Source organism: Balaenoptera borealis, assembly GCF_965194805.1.
Source record: "Balaenoptera borealis genome assembly, chromosome: 3".
NCBI lineage: Eukaryota > Metazoa > Chordata > Mammalia > Artiodactyla > Balaenopteridae > Balaenoptera > Balaenoptera borealis.
This window is the reverse complement of record NC_138866.1, coordinates 36,985,682-37,009,694: the sequence shown is the minus strand read 5'-3', so window position 1 is coordinate 37,009,694 and position 24,013 is coordinate 36,985,682. Positions and strand designations below refer to the sequence as shown.

Genomic DNA, 24,013 nt, shown 5'->3' with positions numbered 1-24,013 from the left:
CTCACAGCATCGTTGTAAGGATTAAATGAGTTGCTGACTTATATGTAAAGCACAACAGGCCTGGCACATAAAGATGTCGGCGTGTTCAGTAGATGTTCCACTTTAGTAATAAAGTTTGTGAATTTTAAAGCATACCCAATGTAGAAATTTTAAAAGAATTGGATAACAATAGAAAGTCTAATATTTTCTTCCCACACCCCATTGGTTTGGACACCAGTGGGCTTGAGCCCCATATTTGGGACGCCACTGGCTTGGAGTACCGTAGTTCTGGGGAAGCCACCTTCTCCATACTCCCCCCTCTGCTTATTGCACACCTCACCCCTCGGGATTAACAGGATTCAGGATCACTGCATCTCAGTATTTTTGCACCCAGGTTATTTTATTACTTGTTAGCTCTCTTCATTTAAAAAGTTGCATTCTAGCCCTCTTCTTTCAAAATAAAGAGGCTGAGAGCCTTATGGTGCACTAGGGTCAGGCGCTGGATGAAGCAGTGGGGGCTGCCATTCTGGGAGGAGAGAGGAGGAAGGATGGGGAAGCAGGAAGCAGGAGGGCTGTGCAGAGGCTGCTGGCCTGAGCGCCTCTCCCCACCTACAGGAAGCTCTCAGGGCGGAGCTTCTCCAGCCAGAGCCTCCCAGGAGGGTAGCCCCTTGCAAACGGCGTGCAAGACTTTGTCCCATGGGGCCTGGGGTTCCCAGCTGCTCTGGCATTGTCTGGAGTGTTCCTTCTGTTCCCTGGGCAGTCAGGGTGACAAGACATTGGGGTGAGGAGGGTATAACTTGAAAGCCAGGGGAACAAAGGAAGTATCTAGGTTACAGCTGCATCCAGGCCTGGCCCTGGATTCTGTTACTTCCTTTTTAATAAATCATCTTGTGGCTTTGAAGGAAAGTTCTTGTGATATTTGCAGTAAGAATGTAATTTGGAAAATATACCATCTTAAAATCATTACAACCACAATTTCTGGGCGTTTATCTCTGTCAAGCACTGTGCCAAATGCCTTTCACGCATGTATATCTCATTCTGCCCTCAGCCACCCAGTGAAGGAAGGTACCACTGTTGACGCCGTTTGACAGATGAGATTAAATAGAGCCAGGATTCATACCCAGACCCTGACCACAGAGAGTGTGCTCTTCATCACCAGGCTCTGTGGCCTCCTTCCAAGCTTGCCTACCTCATGGCACTGTTGAGGATAAAATATTTATGAAAGGACTGTGTGAGGGCCAATGCCGTGTAAATGAGGCATTATTGTAGCAGCGTGTGATCCCAGTCAGCAGTAATGAGAACTAGTATTATAGTGAGTGCTTACTTTATGCCAGAGGCTTTAACATGCATCCTCTTGTTTCTGTCTCAGAACCCCCTACAAGGTGGATAATTTGAAGATTAACAAGGAAACTGGGAATCAGGACCATGAGGTTCCTTGCCGGGTACACAGCTTATAGATGGTACAATGGGGCTTAGACCTGGGTCTGCTCACCTCCAGAGCTCTGACCTGAATGTCGCCCAGGTGCTACCACCTCCCTGAAGCTGGAGGGACCCGAGAGGCCTGCTAGAGATGAGGGGCCGAGGTAGAAGGATTTTCTCTAAATTATAAAGCTAATTGGAAATAGAGCTGGAGCTAGAAGTCACTCCCCAAGGTTGATTTGGTTGATAGTAGGGTGCAAAAAGATAATAGTAAAAATAAAAAATACACGCAACTGTCTGGTTTAGTTAAATAATAAACACTCACAACCCTGTGGTTTTATTAAATAATCCCATGGAGTGGATTATTACACACGTTGATTCATTCAGCAAATGCTTGTCGACGCCTCCCGGCCACCAGGCGGTCTTGGGGGTACTGTGCACGCGGAGGGAGCCTCATGCAGCCTGGCCGGTGTGGGCTGCGTCCAGATGGGCACAGTCAACGAGGGGTGCAGACACAGGGCTGCGGGAGCACGTGGGCGAGGGGTCCCCAGCTGATCTCGGAGAGAACAGTGGTAGAAGCTGCAGGAGAAGGGAGGGGAGCCGCTTTGCAGAGTGCAGGGCTGGAGGCAGAGAGGCCACTGACCGCTTGAGGAACTAGAAAGGTCAGGGCGTTAAACTGCCATGTCGGGGTAGGCGAGGACTGTGGAAGAGCTTGAGCGAGAATCAGACTTGCTGTACACTTCGGCTACAGAACCAGAAGCTGGGGGGAGGGTGAGGGGGGCAGCAGGAAGCCGTTCACAGGCAGTCAAGGAAGAGGTGCTGCTGTCAGGGAAGGTGGGGCACTTCCTGTGACTTAGAGTCAGTGCCCCAGTTTCTCTTTCCAGTACCGTGGGATGCAGTTCTGATAGCACTTTGTAACATGAGTATCGGTAAGCGGGAATTTTCCATTGTAGCCATTACTTCAAGTCTCTGGGATTAACTAAAAAGCCCACAGATCACCAGAACAGGCCTTCACTCTCTCTGCTTGAGGATTTTCACATTTTCTTTCAGGATCTATATGGAGATCATTTTTCCTCAGCCCCTGCATCGTTTCCCCGTGACAGCACTTTGGCATGCCCGGGAGGTCTCCGTGTATACTGACGCCATGTGTCTTAGTTCAGATCCACTCCACGCTGAGCCAGGCAGATTGGTCAGGTAGATGGAGCTGGAACTGTGCTTGTAGATGATGTGTCCACCCCTCCCTTTTTGGCTGAGACAGCTGCCCTAGGATGGGCTGGTTCCATGTGTATGGCAGCCCCAGACCCTCAGGCTGGACGTGGTGGGGTTTGGCACATGCTCTGTACTTGCTCAAGAAGAGGGTCCCGGGCTTCCCTGGTGGCGCAGTGGTTGAGAATCTGCCTGCCAATGCAGGGTACACGGGTTCGAGTCCTGGTCTGGGAAGATCCCACATGCCACGGAGCAACTGGGCCCGTGAGCCACAATTACTGAGCCTGCGCGTCTGGAGCCTGTGCTCCGCAACGAGAGGCCAGCGATAGTGAGAGGCCCGTGCACCGCGATGAAGAGTGGCCCCCACTTGCCACAACTAGAGAAAGCCCTCGCACAGAAACGAAGACCCAACACAGCCATAAATAAAATTTGAAAAAAGAAAATGCTCCCTATTAAAAAAAAAAAAAAAAAAAAAAAGAAGAGGGTCCCGTGAGAAGCATCACAGGCCTGACACCACCAATGAGCCGGGTGTGTAACATCTTTACCCATCAGGAAAGGTCCCTGGCTGCTGTGATCTTGGTGATACCCAAGACAGAAACTGGACAAGCCACATGTGGTGATCTTAACCTGGAAAGAAAGAAATGGCATCTCCTCTCTCCTCTGGAGCCCCAGAAAGATGTTCTGGGTCTCAGGGAATCCCACCCTGAGAATGATAGGACTTCATACTTGCATGGGTAGATTAACTCTTAGCCCATTTGAAAATCAGCCAGAACAGCAATTCTGTAAATTGTCCCATGTTCTGTAAAAACTCTTATCTGGTGACGTGAGCATTAGTCCCTGCTATAAAATCAGTAACCAGTGATGATTACTTTTTAACCTCCAACACACTTATGGGTGCATTCTTCTCACCACTAAACATTGTGCTTTTGTTTTCCACCTCTTCTTTGCTGCAAATATGTTTAGGGTGAAGAAGCTGAAGGAGACCTTTGCTTTTATTCAGCAGTTAGACAAAAACATGAGCAACCTTCGCACCTGGTTGGCTCGGATCGAGTCTGAGCTTTCTAAGCCTGTGGTTTATGATGTCTGTGATGATCAAGAGATCCAGAAGAGGCTCGCTGAACAGCAGGTGGGGAAGTGAGAATGGGCTTTTGTCAGAGCCTAGGTGTTCACAGGGTCTGCTGATGTAAACCATCCCCGCACTGGCTGTGCATTTTAGTGGGTTCACATTTCATAATACTGGTATGTTTTTTCCAGAGAAAGCTGACCGCCTGTCCATGCTCTTGGCGGTGTGAGGCATCCATCTCTTGAGTGCCCACCCCACCACCACCATTCATGTAGCTCTTTGTGAAATACTTCGAATAATGTTTAACATGCAGACCTTAATCTTAGTGGTAAATAAAGTTTTTTTAATCTCTGTTTTTGTTACTATAGTTTTGGCAATGAATTGAAAGAAAAATAATTTTTCCAACCAAAGAAGGTTTTCATGGGACAACACTTGATGGGTCTGATAGAGCTTCAAGAAAAGGGGGGCGCTCGGGGGGTTGGGGAAGAAGGAGCATGTTTGGACCAATAGCTGAGGAAGCCTCTCCTGCAATGTTTTGTGCATTTCTGTCATCAGTTATATCCCCTCTTAGCCAACCCTGGAAATTCCACAATTGGAACACCACTGAATCCTGCCCCTAACCTGGCGGGTGCTTTTTGTTCCCACTGACTTGTCAAATCCACTCTCCTACCCTCCGTGGGCTCGCGTTTACATGCTCATTCTCATATTCAGTGCCTGAGCTTCTCTTTATTTTTAAAATAGCTAAGCTTATATTATTATTTTAGTAGCTTTCCTTCACTTGTTTTTCTCAGCCCTGTGAGCAGATTCTGTTTTAACCATATGAGCAATATGGTCGCTACCAAGTTCACAGCCTTGTATCTGTTTTCTTCATGTTTCCTCCAAAGCCTTGGTGTTTGTTGTCTGTCAACACACCGGGGCGATTCACTCACATATCCCAGCCGCTTGGAGACAGAATTGGGGGGCTGAAACTTTTTCATCAGATTATCAAGGCCAGAAGGCCACCCCTTGATGATAAATTCTCTTGAGGTCAGGTCAGTCCTTCTCATGATAATAAGCAACATCTCATGCTACCATGAAAAAGAGCTAAGTATTTGATAGTACTCTGGACTTTGATCTTTATTTAATCCTATTACAAGTACTGTTTGAATAATGCCTATTCTCTGATTTTCAAACTAGTATGATTTAGCAATGCTGCAAAGTAAAAATACTGGTTTTTCCACTTAGCCTTAGAAATTTAAGTATGCCTTTTTCACTGAGGTCATCTATAGTCTGTCTTTGCTTTGTGGAGAAATGAATATTGATATAACTACCATGCTAATGGACACTGCAGAGATTTTAATGCCCTTATCAGTAAAGGGCTACTGAACATTATCAGCTTTATTATCAGCTTTATTTACAAGATTGATCCATTAGGTTGAATTTCTTGAATAGTCTCTTCATAGACAGGCCTTGTAAATAACCATTTACCCTGACTGGTGAGTCTTTTCAGGTAAATAGAACAAAAGCTGACAACATTTTTCCCTTTAGCCCCTGGCTAAATTTGGCAGGGGCTAATAACGTGTGTTAACATTTTATACATCTGATGTGTGACAAAGCATCATTAAATTGCAGGGAATTTATTCCCAAGAGTGTACAATTTGGAGCAGCTGCCATTCTCTTGGCCACGTGTGTTCCTGTACTGAAATGGTATATAATTTCAGTCTGGTTGATTTGAAGGTTTCCAATTTATAGAATTTAGAATCACCATCTTGGAATTCTTATTAAAAAAAAAAAATTATGGAGTTAGTATTCAGGACCACTTTGCTGTGAAGAAGTTGGATGTGTTAATTTTCTATTGCCACTGTCACAGTTTACCACAAATTTAGCAGCTTAACACAAATTTATCATCTTGTAGTTCTGGAGGTCAGAAATCTGACACAGGGCTGAGGTCAAGGTGTCAGCGGGGCTGCTTTCCTTTCTGGAGGCTCTAGGGGAGAATCCATTTCTTTGCCTTGAAGTCCTAGAGGCTGCCTGTGTTTCCTGGCCCATGGCCCCCTTCCGCCATCTTCAAAGCCAGCAACGGTGCATCTCTCTGAGCCTTTCTCCCTCTGATTGACTCTTCTTCTACTTTTAGGGACCCTTGGGATTCCATTAGGCCCACCCACGTAACCCAGGATAATCTCCCTATCTTAAGGTCAGCTGATTGGCACGCTTAATTCTCCTTTGCCATGTAACCTAGTATAGTCACAGGTTCTGGGGATAAGGACATGGTTCCGGGGATGCCAATATTCTGCCTACCACAGATGTCCTGAGGAAACCTGTAGTATTTTTATTAAAAAAACAAAATTATAACTAAACCTAGACCTTAAATGCTCCACCAAAAACAGAAAATGTGTCACACAAAATAATTATTTATGGGCCATTTTTAAAAAACTTTGCCTGTGTTTCTGTCACTGATTTAAATATAATAAATTCCTTGATTGCTTCCAGAAATAAGACCCAAACGCTTCGGATCATCTAGTAGTGCCTTCTGCAAAAGCCCTCAGGCCCCAAAAGTGATAAAGCGCCATGATGTCCCTGGACCCTCATTATAACATCCTTGGGGGCCTGGTACAGAAGGGGTCAGACCTTATAAAAGTCTTTTTTGCTTCTCTTCTTTATGTGAAACTCCTTAGGTTATAAGTGTTGTATTGTTATTCCTGTAGAATAGATCATCTTCAAAATGCAAAGGAAGTGGTGGCCACCTTGTGACACATTTAAACCATGGACCACTTTCATTGAGTCTTCAGCATCTCTCTCCAGTTTTCTTTGGTTGCCTGGTTCCCAGGCATCCCAGGGGTGGCTGATGGTGGCCTGGGGGGTTCGTTACCCCCACACCCTATAGTTACCAGTAGTCCCCTCCCCAGTGGCCAAGTCAGCTTCATGCCAAAGCCCCATCCACTGCCCAGGACCGCCCTGCTGGACTTGCTTGACACCCCCAGCCCCTCCTACGGAAACACTCTGGAGCCACCACCTGGGTTCCCACAACACACGACATGGTTTTCTGCCTTCTCAGCCTGGTTTTCCTTTTTTCCCCTCTGTATCTCATTTTTTCTAGTTCCTTTTGTATTCTCAATCTTCCTGGCTGCCTTCTCGGCTCTGGTTTCCTGTTTCTCCCCATGTCCTCTCACTGCTCCTCAACTTCCCTCAGCCCTTTCCCAGCTTCAGTGCTCTGTGTCACCTACTCAGGAGCAGAAAAACAAGGTAAACAGGCACTCATGTTTCCAGAACCATTGGCAAAAGTCTTTCACGTTGTTTTACGTTGTTTCTTAAGTCGGATTCGTCTCTGCGTTTGAACACTTTTGAAATCCAGTCGTTGTGCAAACTCGGGCCTCAATGGGTACTCGTGGTGGGATCATTTCAGTTTGCAAAATGTCACTTGTCCAGTACTTCAGTGGTTTGTGTTTTAAAATATGGTCCACTACTTTATTTTATATTTTACAAGACAACTAACTAGTTCATACTACAGTATCAGTAGGCCATTTTGTGGTGTATTAGAAGTTTGTTTTGGAAATTTTGAAAAACTCTGGACTCCTTTTTTAGCCAAGATGTTCATGGTCTTTTGTAAATTATCAGAGAGCTCATTTCTTGCCATCGTTTACCCTTTATATTAGTTTTCTTTAGCTGTTTCATTCAATAAAAGCTGAGTAAAAAATGTAGAGTACTGCAAAGAGGCTATTAAAATACATGGCATTCGTGTTTATCCATAGACTAGACTTTCTCAGTGCTTTTCAACCAGATCCTACCCAACCCTACCAGGTGAGGTCAGGGGCAGGTACCATTTTTCAATGATAATTGTCAATATTACTTATTTAGCACCAGTGTTAGGATTCCTTGTTTATTATTTTGGCAAAAAAAAGTTAAAAAGGTTGTTTATCAATACCTGTAAATTTTAGGAAAGCCTGTGGCAATTCTGTGAACGGGTAAGAATTCTTAAACCTGGAATTCTATTTAAACCTATTAATTATAAAGCTAGTCCACTGACCCCAAGATGACTGCCCCCATTGCAGCATTTCAGACATTTGTCCTAGACTGCAAAGCTTTAAAAAAAATCACCTGCACATCTCTCTTCATAGGACACACAGGGTGACAAACTGAAAAGCACATTTTCTTCTGAATATAACTTTGAGGTGCTCATTTTTCATCAGTTAGGATCTGTGTTGAGAACTGCTTGATTTAAAACTTGATTTGAGTGTCAACATTTTATTCTTTCATTTCCACCTGGACACAGAATTATCCAAATGTGCCTTTATCAGAAGAAAAGTAAGAAAACATTAGTCCTATCTGGTAATCCAGTCGTAATCTCCAAAATTGTTAAATATTGAGGTGACATGGAATGAACTTCATGCTGCTTTTCTGTAGACAGTGGCAGCCACTGTTTATAAAATAATCCCTCCTGTAAAATGAACTATGCTGAATCCAGGGAACTTGTATAGTTAGTAGCGGCTTATTTAACTTTGTCTGTTTCACAGTGTCATTTGGGTACTAAGGTGAGTGGTGTGGTCTCATGTCACTCATCACAGAATTTGAATATCAGGAGAGGCCTGGCTCATCCAGAAGGACAAAACAGACTGGCTCCTCACCTCGCCCTCCCCCGAGCCCTGCCCTTGTGTGTAGAAGAAACACTCCCTGGGTGATAACTGAAAATGCCATGTTTATGCCTAAACAAGTTTTCCACTTCTTCCTATGACCGTGCATGTTTTTCTTGGTGACCCTTCGTTTTCCTGAATCCGTAGCACTCTCCCCATCATGGGACAAGACTCCAGAGACCCCGCCCCCTCCCCGAGCTACAGCCGTGACCGGACTCCATCGGCTGGAGGGCAGCGTCTCTACCCCTTGGGCCCATGGAGCCCCAGGATAGGCTCCTGGGGAGGCTGTGGGCACCGTGCAGCTGCGAGCACAGTTTGGGGGGTGGAGGTGTATGAAGATAGTACAGAGGTCTTAGGAGATTTAAGAATTCTGTGACCCATAAAAGGTTAAGAGTTTCTGTTGCTGAAGTTTTAGGTCCTGTTGAAGATAAATCAGTTTTCCAAGGAAGACCTCCCCAGAGCCAAGTCTAAATTGGAGGCCCTTGGGATCAGGTGGTACGGAGTAGATCCCTTGCCTCCCCAGAGTCTGGGGGGCGGGTGGATTCTCAGGGGAGGGAATCCCCACTCTTCCTACCCCCTCACATAGTCAGTTCGACAGATCAATCCCATAGTTGCCCGCAGTTAGGCCTTGTGTCAGATACTATCGCACAGGGGTTGCCCAAAGGTGAGAGAGACTCAGCCTGTGTTGCCGAGTCCCAGGTAGAAATGCACGCAGGACCGTGCCCCCCCGGGCTGGAAGAAGGGTCGGGGGGAACCTTCCCACTACCGCCACCAGCACCTCAAAGTGCTTCCTACTCTCCCATCGTTGTAGGACCTGCAGCGAGACATAGAACAGCACAGTGCAGGGGTGGAGTCTGTGTTTAACATCTGCGACGTCCTCCTGCACGACTCCGATGCCTGTGCCAACGAGACTGAGTGCGACTCCGTCCAGCAGACCACCAGGAGCCTGGACAGGCGCTGGAGGAACATTTGCGCCATGTCCATGGAGCGCCGGATGAAGTAAGGACCGCGCTGCCCCTGGATGCCCGCTGCGTGCTCCCGACTGACCTCCGTAACAGTGACCGTGTTCTGTTAGCTTCACTGAGGGGCGTGCCAAGTATTGGCGGGGAAGGCTCAGTAGGTGTGGCCAGTCCTTATTAAGGGGATCATTCAAGGAGAATACAGGCAGGGTCATGTCTCTCCCCAGCCCTCCTGTGTCTTGGGGTGTAACGGCGGGTGGCCACTGTGCTGATGTGTCCCAGCTCTAAGTAGTGGAGGACGCCTGTCTCCTGTCGGGTGACCTCTGTGAAGCAGGAGCTCTGAGGGGCCTGGCGCTCCCGGAAGGGGGGTGTCCTGACCACAGATTGATGTCTCTGGTTATTTCCTGGACGGGGTAGCAGGGTCTCTCCCCCTAAATATGTAGTGCCAGTGCAAGGGGGGCTGGGACCAGGACCAGTCAGGGGAGAAAAAGCCATGTAAAAGCTCGGCTTGGAGTGGGTGGCTTGTGCTGAGTTGCTTTCCTCCTGTTAGAATTGAGGAGACATGGCGGCTCTGGCAGAAGTTTTTAGATGATTACTCCCGCTTCGAGGACTGGCTCAAGTCCGCCGAGAGGACGGCGGCCTGCCCGAATTCCTCCGAGGTGCTGTACACCGTGGCCAAAGAAGAGCTGAAGAGGCTTGAGGTGAAGGCCCTCCCCAGCCCCGTGGCCCCGGGAACCGAGGATGCGGCGGGCTCGGGGCGGGCTTAGATGACTTCCCATAAGTGGCAGGCATCCCCGCCTCTGGCCGCGGCCGCCCAGTCCCCAGCCCGCCATCAGCTGCCCCAGCGGCTTTGTGGGGCGTTACCGATTTATGCCAACTGCAGGCCGTGAACTTGAAAGTCTGTTCTTCAGTAGTGTCAGAAGAACGGGTGAGGCCAGCCCTCTGTGGCCATTCTGTTGGGGGATGGACGCTTGAGGCAGGTGGTCTGGGGCCTGGAAGGGGTGTCCCGGCGCCCTGCAGCTATGGCACTGACAGGGCCCCCCCCCGTGCCACAGGCCTTCCAGCGGCAGATCCACGAGAGGCTCACGCAGCTGGAGCTCATCAACAAGCAGTACCGGCGGCTGGCCCGCGAGAACCGCACCGACACGGCCAGCAAACTGAAGCAGATGGTGCACGAGGGCAACCAGCGCTGGGACAACCTCCAGAAGCGGGTCACAGCCATCCTGCGGAGACTCCGAGTAACCTCCTCTACGTCACCGGGTCATTTGTAGATACTGGGGAGGTGGAGGGGGTCTGATATGTGATGTCAGGCTTGTAACAAAGCAGCGGGTAGAAGATTTCATTTGAGGCCTAAGCTGTCTTGACATTCTTCCAGTACAACCTTCCCTTTTGTTTAAGCCCAAAGCTGCCAAAAAGAGTTCCTTTTTTTTTTTTTTTTTTTTTTAAGTGAGGTTATTTGCCTCGGAATAGGCTTCTCAGGCAGAGCTTATTCAAGGGATTGTGTTACCAACACATCACTTTTTTTCTTCGACTCCTGTCACCCCTGAGGGTGTCATGTCAGCCCACACACTGCCCAGAGTCTGGGACGCTGCCGTCACCGGGTCTGGCGGAGGTACCTCTTAGTCTGGGACGAGGCCCCCTTTGCGCATCTGCCCGCTTTTGTGTGTCCCGTTGGTTCTTGCACTGTGAGGGAACAGGCAGAGCCCCCCGCTCTGTATTGGGGGTTGGGGACAGTGACAGTTCTCCCAACTTCAGAGCAACTGTCTAACCTCAAATGATGGGTTTGATTCTGGGGTGTGAACCGTCACCTTAGATTTCTGTGATTCAGAAGACATCATATGTCAACCTTTGTGAGTCCAGGTGTAAACTGACAGGACCGGTGTGGGTTGTGGCTACAGGAAGTAATTTTAATCCTTGCTTCTGTTCTTAAGGCAGAGCACTCTTTTTTTTGTTTGTTTTGTTTTTTGTTTTTTTGTTTGTTTGTTTTGTTTTTTTAATGTCTGAAACATTTATATTAACATATTTCCATACAAATACAAATATAAGATTTTTAGAAATTTCATGTAATGTCTGAAACATTTATATTAACATATTTCCATACAAATAACCCAATGAAAGTTTAGTATTAGTTGTTTTGCTTGTTTTTTTATACTGCAGGTTCTTATTAGGCATCAATTTTATACACATCAGTGTATACATGTCAATCCCAATCGCCCAATTCAGCACACCACCATCCCCACCTCACCGCAGTTTTCCCCCCTTGGTGTCCATATGTCCATTCTCTACATCTGTGTCTCAACTTCTGCCCGGCAGAGCACTCTTGAAACCATTCTAAGAAGAGGAAAATCTGGGTTTTTTGTTTAACCCTCTCAGGAAGAAATGGGCTAGCTTTTCCACAGCCCCCTTGCATTAATTTCTTCATCTCCTGCTGACTTGATTTGACTGTGACCAGCCTAAACCTTCACTGGGCACTATGTTTGTTTGAGAATCAGCTACCCATCTATGAGGTGGTAACCCAAGAGGCCTCCTTCATTGGAAGTGATAAATCTGGGTTTTCTTTTTTTGAAGAAATACATAGGGAATTATATCAGTGAAGGCAAATGGGGCACTAGTCCAGGCTCAACCCCGAGATCAATACTTTTCCATCCTGAAGCTACTAAATCCTTCTGTCAAGCAAAAGCTCCCACAGGAGGCTAACAGTTGAAAATAGGCAAGTGCCTGGCTGGACTTTGAGAGGGGCGTGTTCCCCAGAGGACAGACTGGGAAAATCACTGACTTAAACTAGAGAATTATAGAATTTCAAATGCTGCACGAACCTTAGAGGTCACGGTCAACGTTCCCACACCTCGTTTACCAGCAGATGCTGAGACTCAGGGAAGTTTAGGGGGCTCGTTGGTATCCCACAGCCAGGACCAGACCCCAGGCTCCTGGCCGTGTGGGCCTCCGGGGGTACCCTGGGCTCCCTTTCCCCTCTTCTGAGAGTGACCTTGCTGTCTGCCTGAACTCCCGTTATGCCATCAACACAAACATGATTTTTTTCACCCTTTCGCAGCATTTCACCAACCAAAGGGAAGAATTCGAGGGGACCAGGGAGAGCATTCTGGTGTGGCTCACGGAGATGGACCTGCAGCTGACCAACGTGGAGCACTTCTCGGAGAGCGACGCCGACGACAAGATGCGCCAGCTGAACGTAAGGCCTGCTTGCTTAGCTCCTCCCCACAGAGTGCACCTAGGCAGAGGAGAGCTGACCAAGTGCAGACTTCACCTGATACCCTGAGAGCAGGTTCCAGAAGTGTCAGAGCAGCCAGACTGCATCCACCTGTGTACTGCCAGGTTATCACAAGCAAGGATACTGTTCCTTACAGTCAAGGGGTATTGGAACGAAGCCCTTTATTCTCTTTGTCGTATGTAATCATCCAAGGGGAGAACGCTCTTGCGGTTCCAGACGGAACTTCATAAGATGCTGTTCCTCCAGCACTTGAGTCTGAGTGCAACCTGTGGGCTGCAGCAGGAGGAAACTCTCTCTCAAGAGTGGGGTCAGGGCACTTCCCCGGTGGTCCAGTGGGTAAGACTCCACGCTCCCAACACAGGGGGCCCGGGTTCGATCCGTGGTCGGGGAACTAGATCCCATATGCCACAAGTAAGAGTTCACATGCCGCAACTAAGACCCGGCGCCGCCAGATGAATAAATAAATATTTTAGAAATAAATTTAAAAAATAAAAGACCTCTCATTTAAAAAAAAAAGAAAGAAAGAGTGGGACCAGGAACAGGTATCTTCTCTCCCACTGTCACAAATGTCTGTACTACACTTTAATTGCACTATAATTCCCTCCGTGGCTAAATTTTATAAGTGGTTGAGAAATGGAAATTTGCCTTCCATGGTATAAAGGCACCAATGAGCATTATTACTGTGTCAGCAGAAATGCCCGGTGGAGACTCACTATGGGAAATTTTCTGATTCCACCAAGCGTCAATAAGACAAGGTCTGTCCCTCACACCCAGTAACAGTAAAGCTTCATCCATGTCAGACCTTTAGAATCATTTTAACTGGAAAAGTCAGTGCCCAGAAGGGGGAAGAAAAAAATACATACATATGATCATTTTAAATTCTTAAATCTTTGGAGTCACTTAGTTAAAAACTGATGAAGCTAGAGTTTGAAATCCTTTCTTTCTCATATTCTAAATAGGGTTTCCAGCAGGAAATTACACTAAATACCAACAAGATTGATCAGCTCATCGTTTTTGGGGAGCAGCTCATTCAGAAGAGCGAGCCCCTGGACGCCGTGCTGATTGAGGATGAGTTGGAGGAGCTGCACCGCTATTGCCAGGAAGTGTTTGGCAGGGTCTCCCGATTCCACCGGCGGCTCACCTCCCACGCGTCGGTAAGGGGCTGCCCCTCACGCGGGGCTGCTGGGCCACCCGAGGTTGATGTTTGACTCCATTTTATTAAAGAATTGGGAAACTTACTGTGCATGGTTAACAATGATTTATTCTATGGTTAAAACAAAAAACAAAAAAAACTGTGTTTTTGTTATGCTGTACAATATTATATGTCACAGGTGTACAGTATAGTGATCCACAATTTTTAAAGATTATACTCCATTTATAGTTATTATAAAATATTGGCTGTAGTCCCTGTGTTGTACCGTATATCCTTGTAGCTTATCCTATACCTAATAGTTTGTACCTCTTAGTCCCCCACCTCTATATTGCCCCCTCCCCAGTTCCCTCTCCCCACTAGTAACCTCTAGTTTGTTCTCTGTATCTGTGAGTCTGCTTTAAAAAGCTGAGTTGAAAAGTGTGCTCTTTCCACACTTACTAATATAGAGCCAATACTTACTCAGAAGCCGCCAGTTCCCAGTGGTTAATTCTGAAAACTGGATACCCCCGTTCTAGGGCTTGGAAGATGAAAAGGAAGCCTCTGAGAATGAAACGGACGTGGAAGACCCCAGAGAGATCCAGGACGACTCTTGGCGTAAAAGGAGAGAGAGCGAGGAGCCCTCGTCCCCTCAGTCCCTTTGTCACCTGGTGCCCCCGGCGCCAGGGCCCGAGCGCTCCGGCTGTGAGACCCCCGTGAGCGTGGATTCCATCCCGCTGGAGTGGGATCACACAGGTGACGTGGGGGGCTCCTCCTCTCACGAAGAAGACGAGGAGGGCCCATACTACAGTGCGCTGTCAGGTATGGACCCGCACAGCTAAGTCCTTAGCACCTGAGCAACACGGCCAGCTCTTGGTGGTCAGAGTCCGGGCTGTGGCCGACCCAGACTTCCTGTGGCTTCCTGTGTCTGTCCTGCCCGCCTTTGACCTACCTGAGAGCTGGCTCATTCCTATTCCTGGTGGAATGAAAGGGAAAAATAAACAAAGTCCACGTCGGGACATGAAGGCTGTTTGCTGATGGCCCTTGATAGACGGGAGGCTCATCAGTGGCCTTTTCAATTGAGTTTTTCAGAATATCAGTAGATTGAGTGTCTCTGTCCTTTCTACGCAGTTCCCCTCCCGCGCCGCTGTTTCGGACGGTCAGGAGTTAACTGAAAAAATCCTTCTGGTTCTTTAAAGCTTTTTAATAAAACAGATAAAGGGTAGTCACTTTTCTCCTCCCAGGTGACAATGTTTCTACTGTTTTAACTTAATACTTGGGCATTCATCTACAGACGCCTGCAGTGAGGAAAATGACATTGTTCTTTTTCAGATGTAGAAATCCCTGAAAATCCTGAGGCATATCTTAAAATGACCACAAAAACTTTGAAAGCGTCTTCTGGTAGGCCCCTGCCCGTGCATGCGTCTCAACATGGCAGCGTCCTGTGGTGCACACTGCATCCTAAACCTCGCTCCCGTGTCATGTCTGACCTCTGCCTTCTGTGGACACCATGCGCCTTGGTCCTTGTGTCATGGTGTATTTGCACTGCCGTACTCACACATAGCTTCGTGCTCCATACAAAACCCTCCCAGACCAGAGCAGTCTCCACGCCTTCCCCCTCCTCCCCTTCAGGCCTGTGCAGAAGGGAATTTTTCAGGTGCCTTTTTAAATTTTTATTTTTCTCTCCATCTCACTCAAGCCCTTTGGCATGGTCCAAGCTTTCTTCATGGTGGCTTGGTTTAGAACTACTACCCTGCTTACGGTGATTTCCTGGGAAGAGGGTGGGGAGGTGGGGGGGAGAGGGTACTGTTGCCTTTGCCGCAGGAGAAGACACCTCCCTTTCCTTGACTTGCAGCTCTGATCTTCATTCCCTGCCCCATCCCCACCTGCAGTGGTTGGGGAGAGCCACGAGCGGCCCTTTGGTCCCCTAGTCCATCCTGATGTTCACTCTTCCCTCCCTCCTAAGAGGCCTTCAGTCCTCTTGGCCCCCAAACCCGGCCTTGCCGCCAGTGCCCCCCACCGCTAGAGCCCCCGGCTCCAAAAGGCCACTCATCCCGCAGCAGATCATGTGTTTGTCGTGCTCCATTGTGAACCCATCTAGTGAAGGCCCAGTGTCGCTCAGTTGCATGAGTCTCATTTCATTCCCTTCTGGGACATACTGACATTTTGCAAACATGCATGCTTTGCAAGGAAAGCTGCAGAACTCATGTTATACTATAACCTGATGCCATGTTACCCATGACCTTTTTTGTGTAACTAAATATGAATGCTTTGGTTGGAGAGAATGGACTGTCACTTGCTATTTTTTTGTTTCAGGTAAATCCATTTCTGAAGGCCACTCGTGGCATGTTCCTGACAGCCCTCCCTGCCGCAAGCGTCGCTACAAACAAATGGGAGGTGACAGGAATGTCCAACCCATCCCCTCCGATTCCAGCACCCCTTATAAACCAGCCTACGTAAGTCTTGACCCCACTGAGAGCACAACCCAAGTGCATGAGTAATAGTTAAAATATTTAAAGAGAGGGAGCTTTGGGTGTATGTTGTATGTGCTCACTCCCCAGGCATATTTTGGGTTGGTTTTCCCGTGGTGACATACTTCATGAGAACTCTGGCATAACTGACTAGACTTAGAGATAGCTGTCTGGCCAAACACCATCTTTGAGTGTTGATGCGCTATGACAGGGATTATTACTGTTGAGTCAGTCATCGTGCAAACAGCGGAGAAACAAAGTGCTGGCCTTCCTGAGCCGCTCCTGAGCTCCCAAACCTTTGATATATTTACCTTGACTACACATCCTATTCAGAAAATCGTGACTTCCTATTCAGAAAGGTTTGACAGTGTGCAGTGGTTGACCTGGGTTTGATTCCCTGCCCTACCAGTAAATGGCTCTAGGACCATAAACACTTTACCTTGCCTCTGTAAGCCTTCCTCACCTGAGGATAAACCTACCTGACATAATTATTGTTAGGATTAATGTGTATGAAGGTATGAAGAAGGCCCTCGAAGTGGTCACCATTATTGTTATTGTTGTTATCACTACTGTATATAGTTTGTCGTTGTTGTTAAACCAGTGACTGTTCCCTCTTAGTTGCACTTTCCTCAGGCAACGTGAGCCCTTGCCATGCTCTGGCTATGCAGCTGTTGCGGGCCAGCCTGCGGAGGATTTAACGTTGGCCCCAGATCATTCTCGGTACAGAGAGTTAGTGACGAGCAAGTTGAAATTAAGACGTCTCGCACATTTTTTAGTGTCATCTCTTAGAGAAACCAGAAGTGATGTGAGCATCACTAGATTGGTTGTCAGCGTGCCCTCTGTGTGGAGGAGTGAACGTTGCTAGATAGTTGGAGAAGGTTCTGCCTAAACACGGTCAGAGCCCAATCATTTGATAATGGGTTGCCCGTGCCCAACTCGGAAACTCTTCCTCTTGCTTAGCAAGCAGTTATCATTTTTAATCTGTCCCTCTGTGGTGCCGAATAAGACCTGACAGTCCCAGAGAGAGAGCCCCCAGCACCTCACCTTTGCTTTGCATCCAGGACCATGTGGTTTGGCCTCTTCTGGTAACTATGCTTGTGTTCCTTACCTGGCCACTTTCAGAAGCTCAGCCCTTTGTGTGTGTGTGTGTCTGCAACCACCAATCTGAAGGTTTTTTGTTTTTTTCTTTTCATTCCACACAAATAGGCCATATGGACACAATCCAAAAAACATGAGTTTTCTTTAAAAAAAAAGATACATTTATTTTTGGAAAGTCCTGAGATAACAGCCCAGTCAGCTCTGTGATAACACAAGAGTCAATATGTACAGTGAAAGATAAACGCTTGGTAATGAATGACCCTAGGAGGCAGGTTTGTGCTCTGTTTCCGATTCCCTGTGATAATAATGCCAACCAGCTCTATGGAGTGACTGGGAGGGATAACTAAAATTTTGTAAAATACTGTGCAGATGTAAAAGTGCTAACACAATAACAGTCTGGTAAGCTCAACGATTGTTTTTAAGTCTTTTTGCATGGTTGGATTCAGGAGCGTTAGGAAGCCTCAAATTAAATCAGGCCATTTTATTCCCAATATTGACATCTTACCTGCTTACCCCTCCCCCTGCGCCTTTGCTGAAGCTTTATTTCTGCCGTCAGCTCTGCTGCTTATAAATGCTACCCATACACTAAAGTGCCTCTGTATTACCAGCAAGTTACCCTTTGAAGGAAAGGGCTCCTATATCTTCATTTCTTACCTGTTAATATGAACCAAGACATTCTTCAGACAGCCTTTAAAATGTATAGATGGTAACATAAAAATTGTCTCATTCTAGGTAAAGCTGCTGTTGTCTCCAGGGACTGAAGGTGGCAAAGAAGAGCCAAGAGTCCCGACCGGCGGCCCACAGCAGGAGGACGAGGGCCTGGCTTCTCTCACCGGGCAGCAGTCAGGTACAGTTAGATTGGGCCATTTTTATGAGGTAGAGACGGTGTTTTGGGTTAGCTGGACATTTACCTTACGGCACTGCTCAACAGAACATTGATTAGGAATTGACCAACTACATAATTCACCAAAACTGCTGAACTTGGCCTATAGCAGCCACTGTTATTTTAGAATCAGCTGACTTGTGTTTATGAACAAATTCCTATTTGTTATTTATTCTCTAAATATCAACAAAATGAGCCTCATGATAAAGGGTCTGTTTTCACCTGCATGACTTCGCTTGTATGTGAAGATCAGACACGAAGATGATGATCGAAGAGGTGTGTCGGGTGTCTCCTCGAGAGACCAGAAAAGTCATGACTCAGCTGAGCCTAAAGTCAAGTGCATAGCATCGACCTGATCGTTCATGGACAGAGGGGAGAGTGCCTTAAATACAGCATGAACCGGAGTGCTGAACCTGGGACCACAGTGCATCTTGGCAACACGTTGGGCCTCCTAGCGGCTCCCTACTTCGTCCCGGCCTGTGTGGGAGCGCAGCAGCACAGGCCTTGAACCAGAGCGAGGGAAACGTGCTGTTCCACACTTGGGGGAAGTGATAACCCCCAAACCCCAAGGCTCCTGCAAGGAGCATCCCCTGCAGGTTTTATCACTGTGACGCTGAATTAGTTGGAAGCAGAGAAATCTGTTTGCATTATTGCTGCTTTTTATTGGCGGCTTTTTATTCCAGGTGCCTTTGATAGGTGGGAGTTGATCCAAGCGCAAGAACTTCACAGTAAACTCAGAATAAAACAGAACTTGCAGCAGCTGAACTCTGATATCAGCGACATCACCACGTGGCTGGAAAAAACTGAAGCAGAGCTGGAAACATTAAAGCTGGCAAAGCCTCCCTCTGGTATGCAGGAAATGGAGCTCCGAGTGAAGAGGCTGAAGGTGAGTGAGGGCGTGGAGGGCAAGAGGACTTCAGAACGCATGTGCACATCAGATCCTCTGCCAGCCGCGTCGGGGGCGGCTCGCACACGGTGTGTGGTTAGTGGCCTCTCACAGTTCATTTCTGTAACTGGCAAGGACACAGGTGAAGATTTGTATTTTCATGCAGAGGAGCATCTCCAGATGATCCCAAAGCCCAGAGCAGTGCTGGGGAGGTGTGGCTCCCATCTGACTGCTGAGGGACCCCTAGACTCTTATGGGACCCCCCCAGTGGTCATGGACAGGCAGCCTAAAAACACCCTTCCAAACTGTATGCAGGCAAGACGTGGGGTGGAGTGCTGAGGGTGAGGAGGAGGACAGCGCACCTACTGACCGACTGCGGCCTGATCGGTTACTCTGCTACGCAGTTAGGAGCTGTCACCACACAGCCAGGGAGCAGGGGAGGGGCAGTTTGAGCCCTGCACTTTGGGGGTGCTCTGAACATGAGCCTGGGCTCCCCAGAAGACCCAAGATAGGAGTTTTGGGGTATCCAGGCAGTCTTCACATTTGTACTATTGTTTTACTTTGTGCACTGATATATCAGGGGTTACCATTCATCCTAAGGAATAACACTTCTGCGATACGCTGGGGCGAATGCAGGATAACTATGTGTGCTGTATGTAGAAGACTTTTAATCTGATCCAGAAATGTTATTAAGCCAGACAGAGGCTAGCAGGGTCTATTCAGGCCTCCGGTGTAGTTGGTCCACGTCTCTCAGCCCAGTCATCTGGCCAGCCAAGTCGTGACCTTGTAAGGCAGCTCCCTTACCTGAGGCTTCCCAGCCAGTGACAGGCGACGTTGCTCTTGTATCCCGGGCCACGGCTTAGAGAAGTGTTTGGAAGATCCGTTCCCCACTGAGGTTCAAAATGAACCCCACATCACTGTTTACGGAGTGCCTGACCCAGTCTTTTCCCTCTGCGGTAGGAGATACTAAAAGCCTTCGACACCCACAAGGCCTTAGTGGTTTCTGTCAACGTGAGCAGCAAGGAATTTCTGCAAGCTGAGAGCACCGACTCCAAAGAGCTCCAGGATAGAGTCGGCCAGCTGCGGCTGCGCTGGGACGCGGCCCAGGGTGCGGTGGAGAGCTGGAGAGAGGGCTTACGGCTGTCGCTCATGCAGTGCCAGGTACGGCGACTCAGCACCCAGCCGGTGCCCAAGGCCCAGTCCCGAGCACAGCCAGGCCCACGTGGGCGGGAGAAGAGATATGTTTATCATCTTCAGGCTGCTTTCGCGCAGCCAAATATGGTTTGTGTTAGGAAGCGTGTGCTTTACTATTTGTTTCCAAAGCAGCCCGCCTGCTGTCTCAGAGGCCCGATGCTTGTCCTGCATTTCCCACTGTGTTGCCCAGACCCACCCGTACTGTAAGGGTTCCAGCAAGCGTTCCAGTAGGTTGGAAGTGTCACACCAACACTGCCCTGTGTCTGTCCTTTTGCCAGGAACACTGGATAGGAGAGTGTTAAGAGACCTGGCCCTAGAACAAGGAGCAGTTTAACCCAGCTCTATAGTTTTAGTAGCCCTGTGACTGTGGGGAAAACACTGCACCTTCTAGACCTCAGTTTTCTCATCTGGAAAATGGGAATAATTCCAGGGCCTACCTCACAGGGTTCTTTTTAGGACTAGATGCATATAACCTTGACCCAGCACCGGCCACACAGTAAATGCCCAACAGGTGAGCTCTGACCCCATCCTAGGAAACCGGAGCCCACCAGCAACCACATGCAGCACTGTCTTTGGGCCATAGTCTGTCCTGTTGGGGTGTCTCCCTTGACCAGTGAATCCAGCAGATGTGTTGAATAATTTGTGTGCTCTTCCTAGTAATATCAGGTGGGGTGTTCTGAAGCCCCACCTTTCTGCCAGCACTTTTAACGTGGCAGAATTCAGCGTGCCTCCTGGGACAGGGCCGAGTGCTCTCCTGCCCTGCTTTCCCTCCTTTGGGGGCCCTGGCATTTAGTTTAAATCTGGCCCTTGTATTCACTGGATAAGGACCAGCAGAGCAAATGACGATGATGGATTAGCAATGGCACGCTGCTTCCCAGCACACCTGCCTTCACGGTCTAAGAAAGGGACATGCTCTGACGTCTGCTGTTTTTAAGGACTTTCACCAGCTGAGTCAAAGCCTGCTGCTGTGGTTAGCGAGCGCCGAGAGCCGGAGGCAGAAGGCTCGTGTCACTGACCCAGAGGCAGACCCCCGGCCCCTCCTGGCATGTCGCGAGGAGCTCCTGGTAAGTCTCCTCCTAAGGGGCCCTGCGCTACCACTGGCCTCTTCAGGAGGTCAGTGCTTAGGTGGCCTCGCCTGGCGTTTCTGGAAACAGCGCCCACATGGTGTTCTGCCCTCGTGTTCTGGTTGGTGTCTACTGAGCATCCCTGCGCTGTTCCAAAGCAGGGTGAGTGCAGGAGCAAAGAGCCGTGGTCCAGAGCAGGGAGTCTTCAAGACTCTCAGGAACCGGTGATGGAGGCGTTTGGCAGGATCCTGAGAAACTGAAGGCCCTTTGAAGTATTTTTCCCTTGTGGAATACAGCTCATTTGGGGGGAAACGTGGTGTTCAGTCACCTGGCAGTCATGATGAGCTGTATGGGTTTTCCATAGCCACGTACACATTCTTTCTTCTGGGAGGGTGGTTGTGTTTTCATGTATTTATCTCACCAGCAAGCCAAGGTGAGACCCATGTATTCTCACTTGCACTCAAGGTGACATTTTTATCCATATATTTGTGTGTGGTTTAGTTTTGTGTGTGTGTGTGTGTGTGTGGTTTAGTTTTAAACATTTTAAATTTAATCAAAACACTGGTCATTGCTTTAAAAATATTTTTTTGTTCTAAAATCTTTGTAAAGCCCCCGTGTCCAGAGCAGCTCTGTCTAATAGAGCTTTCTGCAGTGATGGAAATGTCCCATAGCTGCACTGTCCAGGGTAACAGCTCCTGGCCATGGTAGCACCCAAGCGCTTGACATGTGGCTGCTGTGACTAAAACTGAGCTTTTAATCACGTTCAGTAGCCACACGTTGTCCAGCGGCTACCACGTTAGACGTCGAGCAAGACGGCACAAGCAGATTCACGTGATTCCTTATATTTCTCAATGGTACGCATAAGCTGCGCTTTCTCAATTTGTCCACTTTAGACTTTCCCTCAACTTCCTGCCATCGGGGATGAGGACCTAGTCTTCCCACACCACCCCCCTCACTCCTTTCCTCTAACTTCTCCAGCATCGCTATTGTCTTCAGAATGAGAAGGAATTAAAAAAAAAAAAAATAGGGATAGAGAGTAACCAACTTGCTATCTAAGTGATGCCAGGCTTGAGGACAGGCAGGCAGGTAGAAGAAGGTGGTTCTGAGTTGGGTACCAGCCACCACTCATCCCGGAACTTCCCTGGCACAGAGAAAGCTTCTTCCGGCCACACTAGCTTCCCTTTCGGTAAGCAACTGTTTGACACACGTTTTTTTTTTAGCAACTGGAAAAGGAGCTAGTGGAGCGTCAACCTCAAGTAAACTCCTTACAAGAGATTTCCAGCAGCCTGCTTATCAAGGGGCACAGAGAAGACTACATTGAGGCTGAAGAGAAAGTCCATGTTATTGAGAAGAAACTCAAACAGTTGCTTGAGCAAGTGTCCCAAGACTTAGTGTCATTGCAGCGAAGCCAGGTGAGTCCCCTTGTAGCTTCTAAATATAAAAACGTATGCACATCGGAAAGCAGCGTGGCAGCCCTGCTTGGGGAGGGAGGCCGCAAGCACGTGGCAGCGGTCAGAGAGGAGTCGTGCCCCTTTGTGCTGTGTGGCCCTAACAAGTTACCAAAGGCTCTTCAAAGCCGCTTTGTCATTTGTAAGAGAGAGGCAGCAACGGTACCCATCAGTGTGGCTGGGGGTATGGAAAACAAGCCGGGTCCCTCCGTCGTTTCTGCCTTCTTGCCTTCACTGTTCTCACGTGATGGTTTCTGGTCCTCTCCCTGTCCTGGTCACTCTCCTCTCACCACTCTCTCATTTGTCTACCTTCTTCTCTTAAAATGCGATCCAGCTCAGAACAAATGGACTCACCAGACGTAGGGCAGCCCCTCCCCTCCATCCCAGAGTATATATCTTTCCTCCCGTGCAGCCCAGACTATGTGGCCACGTGATTACATCACCCACCGCGAGTTCACTGTCAGGCTGTTTCTGTCCCCCTCCTAATGTGTGCTCTGGGTTTTTAATGCAAGTGGCCGGCCTCACCTTGTTTCCATCCCCTGTCGTCTGAGAAAGGCCCTCTTAGAGGGGGGAATGAGCGCACCATAAGAGCCCCTCCTTTTAGAAGGATCACAGTGGGGAAGGGATGAGCGGTACAATGAAGAACCTGCAGGAACCATGGTTTTGTGCTCTTGAGACTATTCAGAGCCTTCTGCTTCCCCGAACTGAACTCTTGGGGTGTGGATTTCAGAACCCAGACTCACCTCTGCCCAGCTTGGACGAAGCAGACCCCGGAGAGCCTCCAGCAACACCTCTGCCAGCTCCCCAAGCCAAGGTGAGAGCCCCCTTCTGCCAGGCGAACGACACTGGTTATTCTTGAAAGTTATTGAGATGACAGGGACTTAGGCCTCCAAGGCCCCATCCAGTATTTCATGATAGCACAGATTTCTGCTTCAACCTGCTGGTCAGTAGAGCGGCTTACTCCAAAGATTTAAAAAAAAAAAAAAAAAAAACTTTTAAAGACCTAATGGAAAGGCTGTCTTGTGCTCAGTACTCTTCCCTGGTGGGATTGTGCTGGCTGTGGAAGCTGGGAGCCCTCCTGGCACTGCTGAAGGGGCTTCCTGATCTCTCCGTGGCAACAGGTCAACAGGCTGGAACGTGAAACTCTCCCTAGTTTAACTGAATTATTTCTTACTTCAGAGAGTGTAATCTCAAATGTGTTACTCTAGGCTCAAAAGCTTGGCAGGAAGACAACCTAAGAAAGATGTATAATTTAAGAAGGAGGAACATTTTATCATTGACAGGACTAAACTATCTTCAGTTTACTAATTGGATTATTTTTATCTAGCAGTTCAGAGCAGAGATAACTACAAAAGACAAGAACAAGACAGCCAGCAGG

At 48.2% G+C, this 24,013-nt stretch overlaps 1 protein-coding gene across 20 annotated transcripts in view; it reads left to right on the top strand.

Moving 5' to 3' along the window:
- Positions 1-24,013, top strand: part of SYNE2 (spectrin repeat containing nuclear envelope protein 2) — a 313,751-nt gene that overhangs the window by 288,317 nt on the left and 1,421 nt on the right. For 11 of the 20 annotated variants that reach the window (XM_082386394.1, XM_082386392.1, XM_082386388.1 and 8 more), the window contains 16 exons: positions 3,568-3,730; positions 9,086-9,273; positions 9,784-9,934; positions 10,289-10,471; positions 12,286-12,423; positions 13,422-13,616; positions 14,131-14,413; positions 14,924-14,992; positions 15,908-16,047; positions 17,893-18,007; positions 18,727-18,929; positions 19,890-20,090; positions 21,059-21,187; positions 22,408-22,599; positions 23,312-23,449; positions 23,963-24,012. In XM_082386394.1, the coding sequence (XP_082242520.1) occupies positions 3,568-3,730; positions 9,086-9,273; positions 9,784-9,934; positions 10,289-10,471; positions 12,286-12,423; positions 13,422-13,616; positions 14,131-14,413; positions 14,924-14,992; positions 15,908-16,047; positions 17,893-18,007; positions 18,727-18,929; positions 19,890-20,090; positions 21,059-21,187; positions 22,408-22,599; positions 23,312-23,449; positions 23,963-24,012 (2,538 nt within the window). Of the gene's footprint in view, positions 1-3,567; positions 3,731-9,085; positions 9,274-9,783; positions 9,935-10,288; positions 10,472-12,285; positions 12,424-13,421; positions 13,617-14,130; positions 14,414-14,923; positions 14,993-15,907; positions 16,048-17,892; positions 18,008-18,726; positions 18,930-19,889; positions 20,091-20,948; positions 21,188-22,407; positions 22,600-23,311; positions 23,450-23,962; position 24,013 lie in introns of those variants that run through there. The other 9 variants (XM_082386393.1, XM_082386385.1, XM_082386403.1 and 6 more) reach the window with 7 other exon arrangements.